This window comes from Patagioenas fasciata, chromosome 1, assembly GCF_037038585.1.
Source record: "Patagioenas fasciata isolate bPatFas1 chromosome 1, bPatFas1.hap1, whole genome shotgun sequence".
NCBI classification, from domain to species: domain Eukaryota; kingdom Metazoa; phylum Chordata; class Aves; order Columbiformes; family Columbidae; genus Patagioenas; species Patagioenas fasciata.
Genome location: NC_092520.1, coordinates 189,030,305 through 189,043,105, shown reverse-complemented (window position 1 = coordinate 189,043,105; position 12,801 = coordinate 189,030,305). Strand labels below are relative to the sequence as shown.

The following is a 12,801-nucleotide window of genomic DNA, read 5'->3' as shown; positions in this document are numbered from 1 at the left end:
TAGATCTAATATTGTTACAGCTTTTGGGTAGTTTTGATCTGTGGCCTTCTAGCCTGAGGGGAGAACAACTGTTTTGTTTTCCTCTTGCCTTGAGAAAGCAGAAATGGTACTTGCTTTAATTTTTATTGGGCTTGCCTGTGATGAGTTAAGCTCTTGGGTAGCTGAACTCTTAGATTCTTATGTCCTTCAGGGAAAATACACAGTATATCCAGATACACAGTTCAGCTAATTTCGCAACTGATTACTTCATACTGAAGACACATGAGTGTCCACATCTTGGGCCTTTGCTAGGAGATACATCTACCCCATAGCAAAGACTTTAGTATTTTCCTTGCAGTGAAAGCATATCGGAAATCAAGTTGATCAGCTGAATCTGGCACATGGAATAAATATTATCTCTCCCTTAAAATGATCCCCCTTCTAATTTCACTAAGCATCTACAATCTACATTGCCCCTGCCCAACCTCCAAAATCAAGACTTCCAGCCTCCTAGGCTTTCCTTGTATGGTAGTTACTCCTCCTCTCTTCATTGGCCAATTCACTTTTAGATGAGAGCTTTATGCAGTACTTGAGTTGTGGGTTTACCAGGCTTTAATATAGTAGCAAAATGAGGATGTTAACATTGAAAGTGAGGAATTATGTGCCAGCTCCCACATGACGTGGATGTTCCTGCCAATTCTCCATCCTTTTTACAGGTTGTTGTAAATGAATAGGTTGAATAAACCTGGTCTCAGAGGTGCCCCACTGCTTACCTGTCTCCATATTGAAAAGTGGTTGTTACCCATAGTGTTTGCTTCCTATCCATCCTATCCTTCCTTTTCATCCAGTACCGTTGGACAGGAGTTTCTGTAATAATATTTGATATAGAACCTTGTCCAAAACTTCTTGAAAATCTAAATATGTTAGCATCCAGTGGATCCCTTTTCCCCATGTGTCTGTTGTCATTGTTACAGAACTGTAGCTGTTTTCGAGGTGGGTATGGTTTCACAGAAGCCATACTGATGTTCCCAGCAGACAGTGTTTATGCGTGATCTTATTCTTCAGTATAAATCTTTCTAATGTCTTGCTAGGGGTGGTAACTGTGGAGTGAGAAGATATTGCTGCTATGAACTGTTGTTTGTCAGTGCCTATTAAATGTGGATGGTACCCGCCCGCCAAACAAATGGAACTGTGAATAAAGCATACAGATAAGATTTCACATCTTTTCACAACTTGTGCTTCAAAAATTCACGTTCAGCCCAGTATACTGTTTGCAAGTAAGGCACAAGTTACACTGGATTAGGTGGGCTGTGTTCTAGATTCTTTAACCCTCACTTGCCTTCATCCCTGATGTGCTATTTCAAGTCTGCTGAATTGTTTCCCTGAGAGACTGCATATGGGAAGCATTAGTTCCAAAGTTAGTTTCTTTAGCATTTCACCCTTATCATTCACAAGACTTTGCAGGATCAGTTGCTTGCGAAAGTGTCATACTGGTGGGCTTCTAATTGCTTCACCTTAAATGAAAAGGATCAAACTATTTGCTATTAATTTTGACTTTATATATGACAAATAAAGCCATCTCAGGTTTTGACAGTTACAGATGTTTTGAGAAGCGCATAATTAGGATGCTGATACATCTGTGTTTTAGATCTACACCATTTCAGTTAGTCAGCATGTTAATCAGTGTTTGTTTCTTACAGAAAAGAGAGTTTGATGTGGATAACTTGAGCAAGCCAGAATTGCGGATGCTTTTGAGTATAATGGAAGGAGAACTAGAAGCACGAGACCTCGTAATTGAAGCTTTGAGGGTAAGTTACTGGGTTGTTGTGGTTTGCTTTTTCCCTTTATGCTGTGCACAGAATATTATTAGTGGAAGAGCAAATTGTGATTTTTTAAGTTGACTAAATCTCAGTAATTGCAAAATATGTTCTTGTTTAGTTGTTGCCACTCACTAATTCTATTTAATTTTTGTATAACATACCAACAAAAATTTCAGGGAACTAAGTGTGAAAACTGCAAAATTACTTCCTCTTTAAATCCTTTTATATTGTACAGTCTGTTATTTGTGAAAGGGAGGAATAACTTCAAAGGAAAATTCAGTCCATTTGTCATTTGTTCTAATAGTCTAGATGTTTGTGCATCTAGTCTATTCAATGCATCCATTTTCTGTGAGATGGAAGGAAGGACAAAATTGGATGGTCATGTCCACTTAGAGAAGAACTTTTGAGGCGGCTTTTTGTTTTTGTGGTGTGGGTGTTTTTGTTTTGTTTTTTAATAAAAGGTGAAATACAGGATATATGCTCCTAGCAGCACTCACAAGTACTTGATTAGACTTTTGTTGTGGTAAACACATGTGAAGGTTGGTTTCCTGCTTCAGAAGGTTGCAGTCTGAAAGGCAACTTAGAAGGTTGACAGGAAATGCACGAACAAAACTGTATTTTAGTCAAAAGATGATAATTTTTGGTGACTGTAATGACTTTAAAATTGATCTGAAACATAATAAAATTTAACAGAGCTACCAAACAAACTGCAGGTTTGGGAGGGAAAACAGCCTTATATGGTTTGAAAATATTTATATCTTTGTAGTTGGACAGATGGAAATTGTGCCCTTTAAGGTATCTTAAAGCAAAAACTCAATGTAATAAAATATATCCAATACTAGTTTTTAGTAGAATGTATAATAATTATCAAGTGGTGTGGAAACATCTTCTACTTGTAATGTCACAGTAACAATTATAAATGCGTTTTTATTCAATTGTAATTTGTTTTGTGATGGATTCGGATCACTTGATGCAAATGGAGCTTTCAAGTAGCTGCCATTGATGTACCTGCATTAATAACTAAAGAGTTTATAGGTATAAACCGCTCCTATTAAATACAGTTTTCATTTTGTAATGACAATAAGACACTGGAAGCTATATGTTTCTCAGGGATTACTGAACTTTGAAGTCATTTAGTGTTTGGCCTTCAGGTATATTCAGATGCTGAAATGTACTGCCTTTTCATCTAGCTGTCTTACAATTTCATACAATCTCATTTTCCTGGACCAGGACTTTTTATTTTCACTGACTGCCAGTTAACGTTCTGTTAAAGGTGAAAAACGTGCACACCACATCCAGAATCTCTTTTTTTGACTCTTCTGACTTTGGAGGAATGCAAATAGAATACTGAGACAATTTTCTCCAATACATATTCATGAACAAGCTACTACAGTACATACCAAATAATGGATGTATTGAAATTGAATGGGAAAAAAAAAAGAAGAATGTAGTATAAATTAAATGATAGTAAACATTAAACTTTCAGGATAGTGCAGTCCCAGGAGAGAGCAAGTCTACATCAGATTCCCATGCACGTGCTGAAATGGGTAGTATGTACACAGTGTCTTTTGATGACTAATATAGATCAATATAAAACACAGCTCAGTTTCTCATAAGGTATATAAATGTTGAAAACTTTTTGTTTGTTTCGGTTTGGGTTTTTTTGTATGTGGTTGTGGTTGGTTGGTTTGTTTGTTTTTTGGTTGGTTGGTTTGGCTGGTGGTGTGGGGTTTTTTTTGTTTGGTTCTCCTGCATCTCAATTTTTATTTCATGTATTTTGTAGTAAAATCCTCTAAACAACATCCAGATGGAACTCAAATCTTCCAGGCAGCTTGCCTGGTTAGCTGTACCAGTATTGGAAAACTTGGAAGTTATACCTGCTGAAGAACTGCAGCCTGATATCTTGGAATATGATACTTTCAGGTCTTCTGGCTTCTTAATTGGGAAGCCGCAAGTCAGCAGTATTAGTAGCTGGAGTCTCCAAGCAGTGCACAAAATAAGCTACTAGATAGCCAAAGATAGGTCTTTGAAAAAAGTGAATAACGAAAGAATTCCATTGGAATTGTGTCAAATTAGGTACTTTGATTTGTTTCAACAAATTGGCATACATACTTTGTGTATCCTTAAAAAAAGAAAGAAATGGTTTTCGTGTAAGGGAAAAGACTTCTTATGTTATTATTTCAAAAACTGATCAAGCTCTGTTTCAAAAGTAGGAAAGTTTGTGTGTGATTGTGTGTTTGAGGAGGTTTTTCGTTTGTTTTTAATCCTACTAGTACTGCAGGGCTGTTTCAAAGTCTAATTTCTCTGACAGGTCAAAGCCTAATAACTTCAAGCCCTATACCAGATAATTTGTGTGTTGTGTGAAAGTTCTGGCATTAAAATGAATCAGTCTTGACTGATCATGAAAGAACTGATAATACCGAATCTAACAGAAGACTAACTTGCATGGTACTACTCTTAATCTGCACCTAGCATGAAGTTTCTCATTTTAACAAGACCTGTTTGATACATCTCTGTCAGTCTGTCCTTGTCCCATTGTATAAATTACATTGACTTGCTTTGTTTCCCATTTCACTAATTTTGTGTGAAGTCACATTATGCGTTTTACTGAAGATCTGAGACAGATCTGATGTTTTTTCTTTGCCTATAAAGCCAGTTACGTAAAAAAAACCACACCTACCTTCAACATCTGTAGGTAGGATTTCTTTTCAGTCTAACACTTGCAGGATCATGGTTCTCAGGGTGCTAAATGTTGGTTTGTTTTTTTTTTTCCTCTCGGTATACATGTCAAGTTGTCACAATCCACAACTTATCCCCAATATTCCCTGGTGGAATGGAACACATTTCTGACACAGAGTTAAGGGGTAAGAACTAGGGAGCAGAAGCAGTATTTCTGAATAAGCGATGGAACTTGTCTTACTGTTTTTGTTTGCTTGTTTCTATACCATATTTATAGTATGTGTATATATATATATGTATTATTTGCCTGTGTGGATTCTGATGGATTGAATAGAAAACACTTCCTACCTCTTTGTTTTTGTGGACTGAACCTCTATCTGATACATAGAGCAAATTCTACTGCTCATAGAAATCTAAAATAATAATCTTTTGAATTCGTTGGGTTTTTGTGATTTCTCTTTTTTGTTCTCTTATTTGAAAAATAGCTGTAAAATTATGCACAGTTTGAGGTGCCACTGAAAGAAATTAAACTCCAAAATGATACCCTGTATCAGTTAGTACTGTTGTAATATCGCTTTCTAACAGGGAGACGGGCTTCCAGAATTGTATTCAGATGCTTATCTTCTGGCTGTTCATTTACAATGTATTAATTGTATCACAAAATGTATTTGTATTTTATGACTTGCAGTTTAATTTATCTTGGTACTAGTAGCCATCTCCTCATTTAGCACTTTTAAGATTTTGAATAACTTTTTCTGCCTATTTAAAGCTTAGTTTCAAAAATGCACAGTCCAATGAGAATAAAAAAGGAAGGCTTCAAAGCTTGTTGATCTACTTTGAAAAGATTGGACGAGGAAATTTTAAGTCTGTCTACTGGGTATTGTTCCAGTGCAGCGTGTCTGTTCTGTGTAAATAAAAAATTAAAAATTAAAAGGGAGAAAGGCCAATAGTTTGAGATTATGGGAAGAAATCTTGTTAAATGAACTAGTCATCCTGGGGAGTGAAGGTGGGGAGGGGCAAGGAAGATAAGTTTAGTTAGTAAAGTTAATAACATCGATGTGGTAGGGTTTTTTTTTTTTTGCTAAGGCAGTTGAATTTATGCCACATGATAAATCAGAGACAACTCAACCCAAGGTGTCACATAGAATAATTCACTCTTTATTACATCTTTGTGCATAAGGTATTTTAGGGTATCCATTGTGTTTTACATAAAGTTTTGATACATTGAAGTCTGATTTTGAAACAAAAGTAAGCTTCATATCCAAACTGTATTCATTAAAATATACAGATGACATCTATATCCTCCAATGTTTTTAGAATTCATTGTTTTTCCTTTATAATATGCACAACTGCAGATACATAAGGACAGATAGCATTCCTGGGCTGTTGCTTCCTGCTTCAGCGGTTGAAATTTTGTCTGACTGGGTCAATGTCTCCTTCTATTGCTGAGTATGTAGTATTATAGTTTGGTGCTTTGATATAAACGGAGAAGGCTGAGGGCTTTTTCGCCCTTAGCATGTATAAATTTCTCATAGCATACTCTGATTTGTACAATGCAGAACTCACAATATTTTGCTGAATTAATCTCTAGTTGAACGCTTTCTTTTTTTGGGGAGCTTTGCCAGTCTGGAATTTGGAAGTTGGAGAAATTCAGACTTTGAATAGCTGCAGTAATTATGAACCACAGCAATTTAAGTTCCTGGACAACTTCAGCTCTGTGAGGACCTATGGCCCTGGAATAGCAGACCTTTGCGCACTTTGGGTCAGATTTCCAGATTTATTCTCCAAGTGAACTGTCAATTTGCTGAGGAGAACAGCGTCAGGATTCGCCTCAAAGGAGGTGATCTTTTATATAAATCTTTCTCATTAGCACACTGACTTTGTATAACTACTACACCAAATGACTTAAGACACTTCTTTTTGAATCTGTACTTTATTTTAGTGGCTCCATGATCGGGGTTGCACCAGAATTAAATTCAGATTAACATTTAAATCATTAAAGTCATTTAACTAATGAGAAATAACACATTATTCAGTTGCTATTGGGAATGCAAATAGTTTAAAAAGAAGAGAGCCTTAACTATGGGTGCTGCTTCCATCTGTCCCAATTATCCAAATAAGCTGCCTGCCTGTAATAAGGGGATAATAAATTTCTTATGTGGAGGTGATGTGGCCACATAATCAAAGCACAAAGTCTGGCCTTCCACAACTGTGACCTCAAATACAGCATGCATTTGTTGTTGTTGGGGTTTTTTGTTGGTTGTTTTTTTTCTCCAGCCATAAAGAGGTTTCTGTAACTGCCTGCTATCTAGAGGATTTTTAAAGTGCACTGATCCTCATGTGATGAATTGAAGTGCTAGTGTTAGCTGTCAAGCATGGAATTATACATGCTAAATGCTGCTTTTAGTGGTGATTCTCTCATAAATCATAAGTAGGTTCTTTTTCATCTAAAATTTTAAAGCCCAACTTACTTGAGATTTTTATTTTTTAATCATTTTGTTTGCCTATATAAATTTCATTAGATGGTGAATGATAAAATGAAAATGTATATTTTTCTTCTATGGTATGCATTAATTAGTGTGAACAAAGAGAAAAAGGAAATTCTTGTCATACTAGATCATTTAAATGTAAATAGATTTAGAACAACTTATTTGGATTGTAGGGGAAAATCTCCAGTGAAATAAAAAAAGGCTAAAAGAATTGTCAATACCAATAATGGATATATTTTTGTTTAATTAAAATTGACTACAATATCAATGGCATTTCTGTGGATCAATGTCTTTGAGCTCAAGCAAGCTACAAATCAACAGATTCTGTGTGTGGGATGACTGGATCAGGAGGACAGTATGAGAACTGCAAGGTAAATTTGCTTCAGAGCTGTAAAGCCCTACTGTGTTCAGTTTTTACCATAACTTCATAATGAAGGAAAGTTTCTCTTCCATGTATGTGTGTGTGCACTGGTTGAATCCATTAGCTACTGAACTGTAAAATGCAGGTTTAGGGAAAATCAGACTTCATTAATTTAGCTGCTCATAGAATTTAAGTTAAACTATCTAAGTTTATAAAAAGATGAGACGAAAAAGATCTCTGCTGTGGGAGTTAGTGGCGCCAGAATTGTAAGTACGGATTATGAGCTGATTTGGTCTAAATTAAAAAAATAATAACTTTGTCCCCCATCTTCACCTTCTAAAACCAGAGTTTCCCCAATGCTTTCTACCATTATAATAATTCTTGAATTTAAGACAGATGGACCTTGCTTGTGAAGTTGCCAGATGGGTCATTGTAAAATGTTCTTCGGGGTTTTCTTTCTCCCCAAAGGGCAGAATGCATTTTCTGCTCAAGCTAGTTTGATTTCAAGTCCTGAGCTGTGCATTGTAGAAGACTATTATTAGTAAACCTGTCTTTCAATTTTGGCCGACAGTGATTAAGCACTGAACAATATAGTTTTATTTTAATCTCGTTGAAAATATGAACTATTCTGGTGATGACTGTCATGTGTACTTATTTCTGTACCACTTTTACAATTCTTAAAGTGTATATGAAGATCAAACAATATTTAAAAAAAAAATATATCCTGAGTGTATCATACTTTATCATGACAGTATAATACGTAACAATATTAGGTTTTTGGTGGTTAACCAAGAGTGTTACTGGAATAACTATGCAAAATGTGGAGTCATTCATGCTTGGCTCTGTGTTTTCAGTAATGAATTAGCTGTTCCTTGGGAGAAAAGAAAAAAGTAAAATATTTGGTAGAAGAGCTGTAGATACTTGCAAAATATACTTACCTAAACTAACGTGTCTGTTTCTCAGCGAGTTCTGTCTATAATAGCAAAGAGCTTCCTTCACTTGGCCAAGGCAGATCTTTGGCTACTGGAGGTTGAGAATTTACTTAAGAGGACATGATAACTCTAATTTTCTTAATGTTAGTTATTGTCTTCTGCATCTTGTGATGGGGTGATACTTAGTTTTGCCTGTACTCTCTAAGTTACCCCTTAAAATAGAATTATTACCAATACCATAGTTGGAAAAAGTTTTTATCCCAAACTACCACACAAAGTCAACAAGAATTGTACCGTAAGACTTAGTACTTCTAGAATGAACTTCAAGGTGAGAGGGCAAGAAACCGGGGAGCTATCAAGGAAAAGGGAGTGAATCCATATAGTTTAGTTGTGCTCAAATTCACTGATAGGTAGAAAAATTACGTGTATATTAAGTGTAGTTTGTCAAAGGAAGTTACACCACCTATAAATTATGAAGACCCTTGCTTGCAGTCATTCTGCTAAGTTGTGAAGTTAAAATGCAAATCTGAACTTCTCCTTTATGTATGAATCCCTTGGTGCTTTTGTACTAAAGAATTAGAGCTAAGAGCACGCAGAAGGCGACTTCAGAGGTTTCTGGCAGCCAGGAAGACAACCTGTTTTGTAGCAGGTGTCTTTGAAAAATGGTGATTAGGTAGGAGGAGGAGCAGAAGGTGTTAAACTGTATGTAACAGAAGGTTATTGTTGTAGACAGTATGATGGCAGTTGTTGGCCTTGGTGACAGAAGTGAACCATGAAATAGAAGTCAGATAGTGCCTTGTTTGCATCGTTCTTTTTGCGTGTTGCAATTTCTTTGCAAAAACTTAATCTTCACTAAATTTTTGGAAGGCAATGGTCTGCAGTTTGTGTCATTGCTCATCTAATTACTAGTTCTGATTTATTGACTTACACTTGAATTATGGTTGCATGTGCATTTTCTCTGCTCTTAAATATAGTTGTCTTTACCTGTCCAATGATTCTGGTTATGATTAAACCTTTGACCATCTTAATATTAGTTTATTGTAATTTTCTGGACATGGCTGTCAAAAAGTATTATATCATTATTGCAAGCTATTTAAAATTGACTGCAAGGAAACTATGAAATGTGAATAAATGTCAGACAGGTTAGCAGGTGAAATGATTTTTCAGTGCTTAGTTTGGAATGGTTTCTTCATCTGTGGTTTATTTGAAATTTTAAAGTAATGCAGCATGCTCTTTGTTCACCTAATTGAAAAAGTGTTGGAAACAACCATAAAGAATGTTCAATTCATATTTTTTTTTCCTATCTTGATAACAGTTTATGTATTGGTTTTGTGTTTTTTTTTTTTTTTTAGTTTATATTATGTCAGTTAAAATTATTTTTATAAAGCTACTTGACATGTTTTTACACCCTACTTTATTGCCAAACAATTTAAGAAACTAACACTGTTCCAGTAAATATCTCTGTGGATATTAGTTTTTGAAAATCGCATGACTAGTTACAATGTAAGAAAATAGCTTTTGTTGCATGACAACAAAATCACAATGCCTGCTTAAGACAGCAAAACATAACACTGTACTTCAGGAAATGTTGTGAAATTAAAGGATGGTCTTATACCTTATTGCTCAAGTCCATGTTGTAATAATTTGGAAATACTGTTTATAGTATTGGTGGGTTAGCTTTATATCTAGTATTTTATTTCAAGGATCATTTCAGATGCCTATGAAAGTATTTGCTTTTCTTATATTCAGTGTTTTTGTAGTGATGGTTCTCTAGGCACGGATAACTAGTAATAAATACTTTTCTTTGCATTATGAAAGGTGTCAAGTAAACTGTATTTGGATTTTCCTTCAAGTAACACTTTTATTTCTTGCACTTCATGATGAATGGAACCAAGTCTTGCCTTTTCTAGTAGATGTGCAGCAGTCCCTGGGCTGGTTAACTTTGTTGATCTGAGGGATACTGGTATTTAGACACACAGAAAGGCCTCTTCTAGAAGCTACTGGCCAAATAAGTTTTCCGTAGTGTTACGTCACTTCTTGTAGTAGTTATTTGCTATTTGCCGAAGAGAGATATTAAGCACTGAGCAAAATAAAACTTTTGGTAAACCACGTTAAACAGTCCTGTATACATGTTGTTTTACTGAGCTGAAGCTTCCGTTCTCAGGTAGATACCCTTATTCTAGGCTCTCTTAAAACTGGAGACTACAAGTATAAAACTGTGAGACTCATTTTCTTTTATGAAAACTCTATGGCCTTGCATTGCCAACATCCTTTTCACTCTGTCCTTTGCAGCAGTGACTGTTAAACTGATAATAGTCTCTTTTTGTTTTTCACATAAGATCTGAATATCTTTATTGTTGCCAGGCATGCAACTACTAATTTAGCTGAAAGTGTTCTGCTGGTTGCTTATTTGGATAATTGCTTTGCCTTTCCCACTTGATTCCTCCTACACTCTTTTGTTCTTTCTGCATAATCCAACATAAACTAGTGAGTAGAGATACACACACTATTTGTAAAAATAATAAAAAATTCCAACATCATGTTGATGTAACTGTTTCTTGGTTTCTCTGCATGAATAATACAGCTGCGACTTCATTCTTAGCATGACTTATTTGTTTGCCATCATTACTCATGTTGCTGACAATGAGAAGTGTACCCGGGTCATCCTGTCTGTGTTGTTATGCTAACTGAAATTTTCCATTTTTAGTTAAGGGAACATACACAGAATATTTCCTCTATGCCAATGAGTAGTACAGTTAATTTTGTTGACGGTAACACTGAATTGCAACTGGTAACACCCCTTTATTTTCTTTGTGTGTCTCTTCATGTTACTGAGGAAAAAAATGTATAAGGTTTCTTCTTGGTTCTTCCAAATGAATTATTACACTAATTTAGAAAAAGATAATTATGAATAAGATAAAAGATTTGCTTGGGGTCATTTTCAAGTTCAACACTTGTAAAAGCAGTTACTTTTGTTATTCTTGTGTGTATGTGTTCCCATAATTTTCTCCCTCCCACTCTGTTCTGATGCTGTTCTGGACTGGTGGATGGGTATTTCCACCTGCAGTTCTCCCAGAAAGAAGTATCTGCCTTGCAAGGTCTGCAACGTGCTAAAACTACTTAGCACTAGGTCTCTTTTAAAAGCCAGCATTCCATTTGTACAAATAAATGGAAAATTCAAGAAACTAGAGCTACAGTGATTACAGTGAGTTCTCTCTGAAATAGCAGAGTAAAATTTTAGCTAGATACTGTGGAAATACAAGCTGTTATGTGACAATTTTAGAAAGGTAAACTGTAAGAAATGGTATCTGTAAAGAGAGCACTTGCTGGAAAATGGCTTTGAAGTTCTAATAAAGGGCAAAAAATCCGAAATATACCATGTGGATGAGTATTCTGTTTCCTTTAAGGTGTTCCATTTTAGAAATCAAATTTGCTTAGTTAAATCTATTCATTCATTCATTCAGCCTCATTACTAGAGGCAATAACAAGAATAAAATTCTTCTTGGAGGTAATACACTGACCAACTAACTGCCTGACCACTTCAGGGCTGACCAAAATCTAAAACGTGGTGTTAAGAGCATTGTCCAAAGGCCTCTTGGATGTAGACAGGCTTGGGGTATCAACTCCATCTTTAGGAAGCCTGTTCGAATGTTTGACCACCCTCTTGGTAAGGAAATGCTTCCTAATATCAAGTGTAAACTTCACCTGGTGCAGCTTTGTCCCATTCCCTTATGTTCTGTCACTGGATCTCAGGGAGGAGACCAGTGCCTCCTCCTCCACTTTTCTTCCTCAGGCAGGTGCAGAAAGCAATGGGGTCATTCCTCAGCCTTCTTTTCTCCAAACTAGACAAGCCCAAAGGCCTCAGCCACTACTCACAGGCCATTCCTTCCATTCCTCTTGCCAGCTCTGTTGCCCTGCTCTGGACACATTCAAGGACCTTCACACAGTTTTTAAAATGTGGGGTCCAGAACTGCACAAAGCACCCCAGATGAGGCTGCACCAACACTGAATGCAGCAGGATAATCCCCTCTTATGACCAGCTGGTTATACTGTGTTAGATGCACCCCAGGATGGGGTTTTCCCCTCTGTGCTGCCACGGCCCACACTGCTGACTCACAATGAGCTGCTGTCACCAACACCCCCAGGTCCCTTTCTGCAGGGCTACTCTACAGCCACTCCTCTCCTAGTTCATACTTATGCCTGGTCTTACTCCATCCTAGGTGCAGAATCCAGTATTTGGACTTGTTAAATTTCATGTCATTAATCACAGTATCACAGTATGTTTGGGATTGGAAGGGACCTCAAAAGATCATCTAGTCCAGTCCCCCTGCTGGAGCAGGAATGCCTAGGTGAGGTTGAATAGGAACATGTCCAGGCAGGTTTTGAATGTCTCCAGGGAAGGAGACTCCACAACCTCCCTGGGCAGCCTGTTCCAGTGCTCTGTCACCCTCACTGAGAAGAAGTTTTTTCTCAAATTTAAGTGGAACCTCTTGTGTTCCAGCTTGATCCCATTGCACCTTGTCCTATCAGTGTTTGCCACT

At 36.5% G+C, this 12,801-nt stretch overlaps 1 protein-coding gene across 1 annotated transcript in view; it reads left to right on the top strand.

Annotated features, from left to right (window-relative positions):
• The window catches only part of CTTNBP2 (cortactin binding protein 2), an 89,808-nt gene that overhangs the window by 10,187 nt on the left and 66,820 nt on the right, over window positions 1-12,801 (top strand). Inside the window, 1 exon segment of the mRNA XM_065835502.2 lies at window positions 1,680-1,787. Coding sequence (XP_065691574.2) covers window positions 1,680-1,787 — 108 coding nt within the window.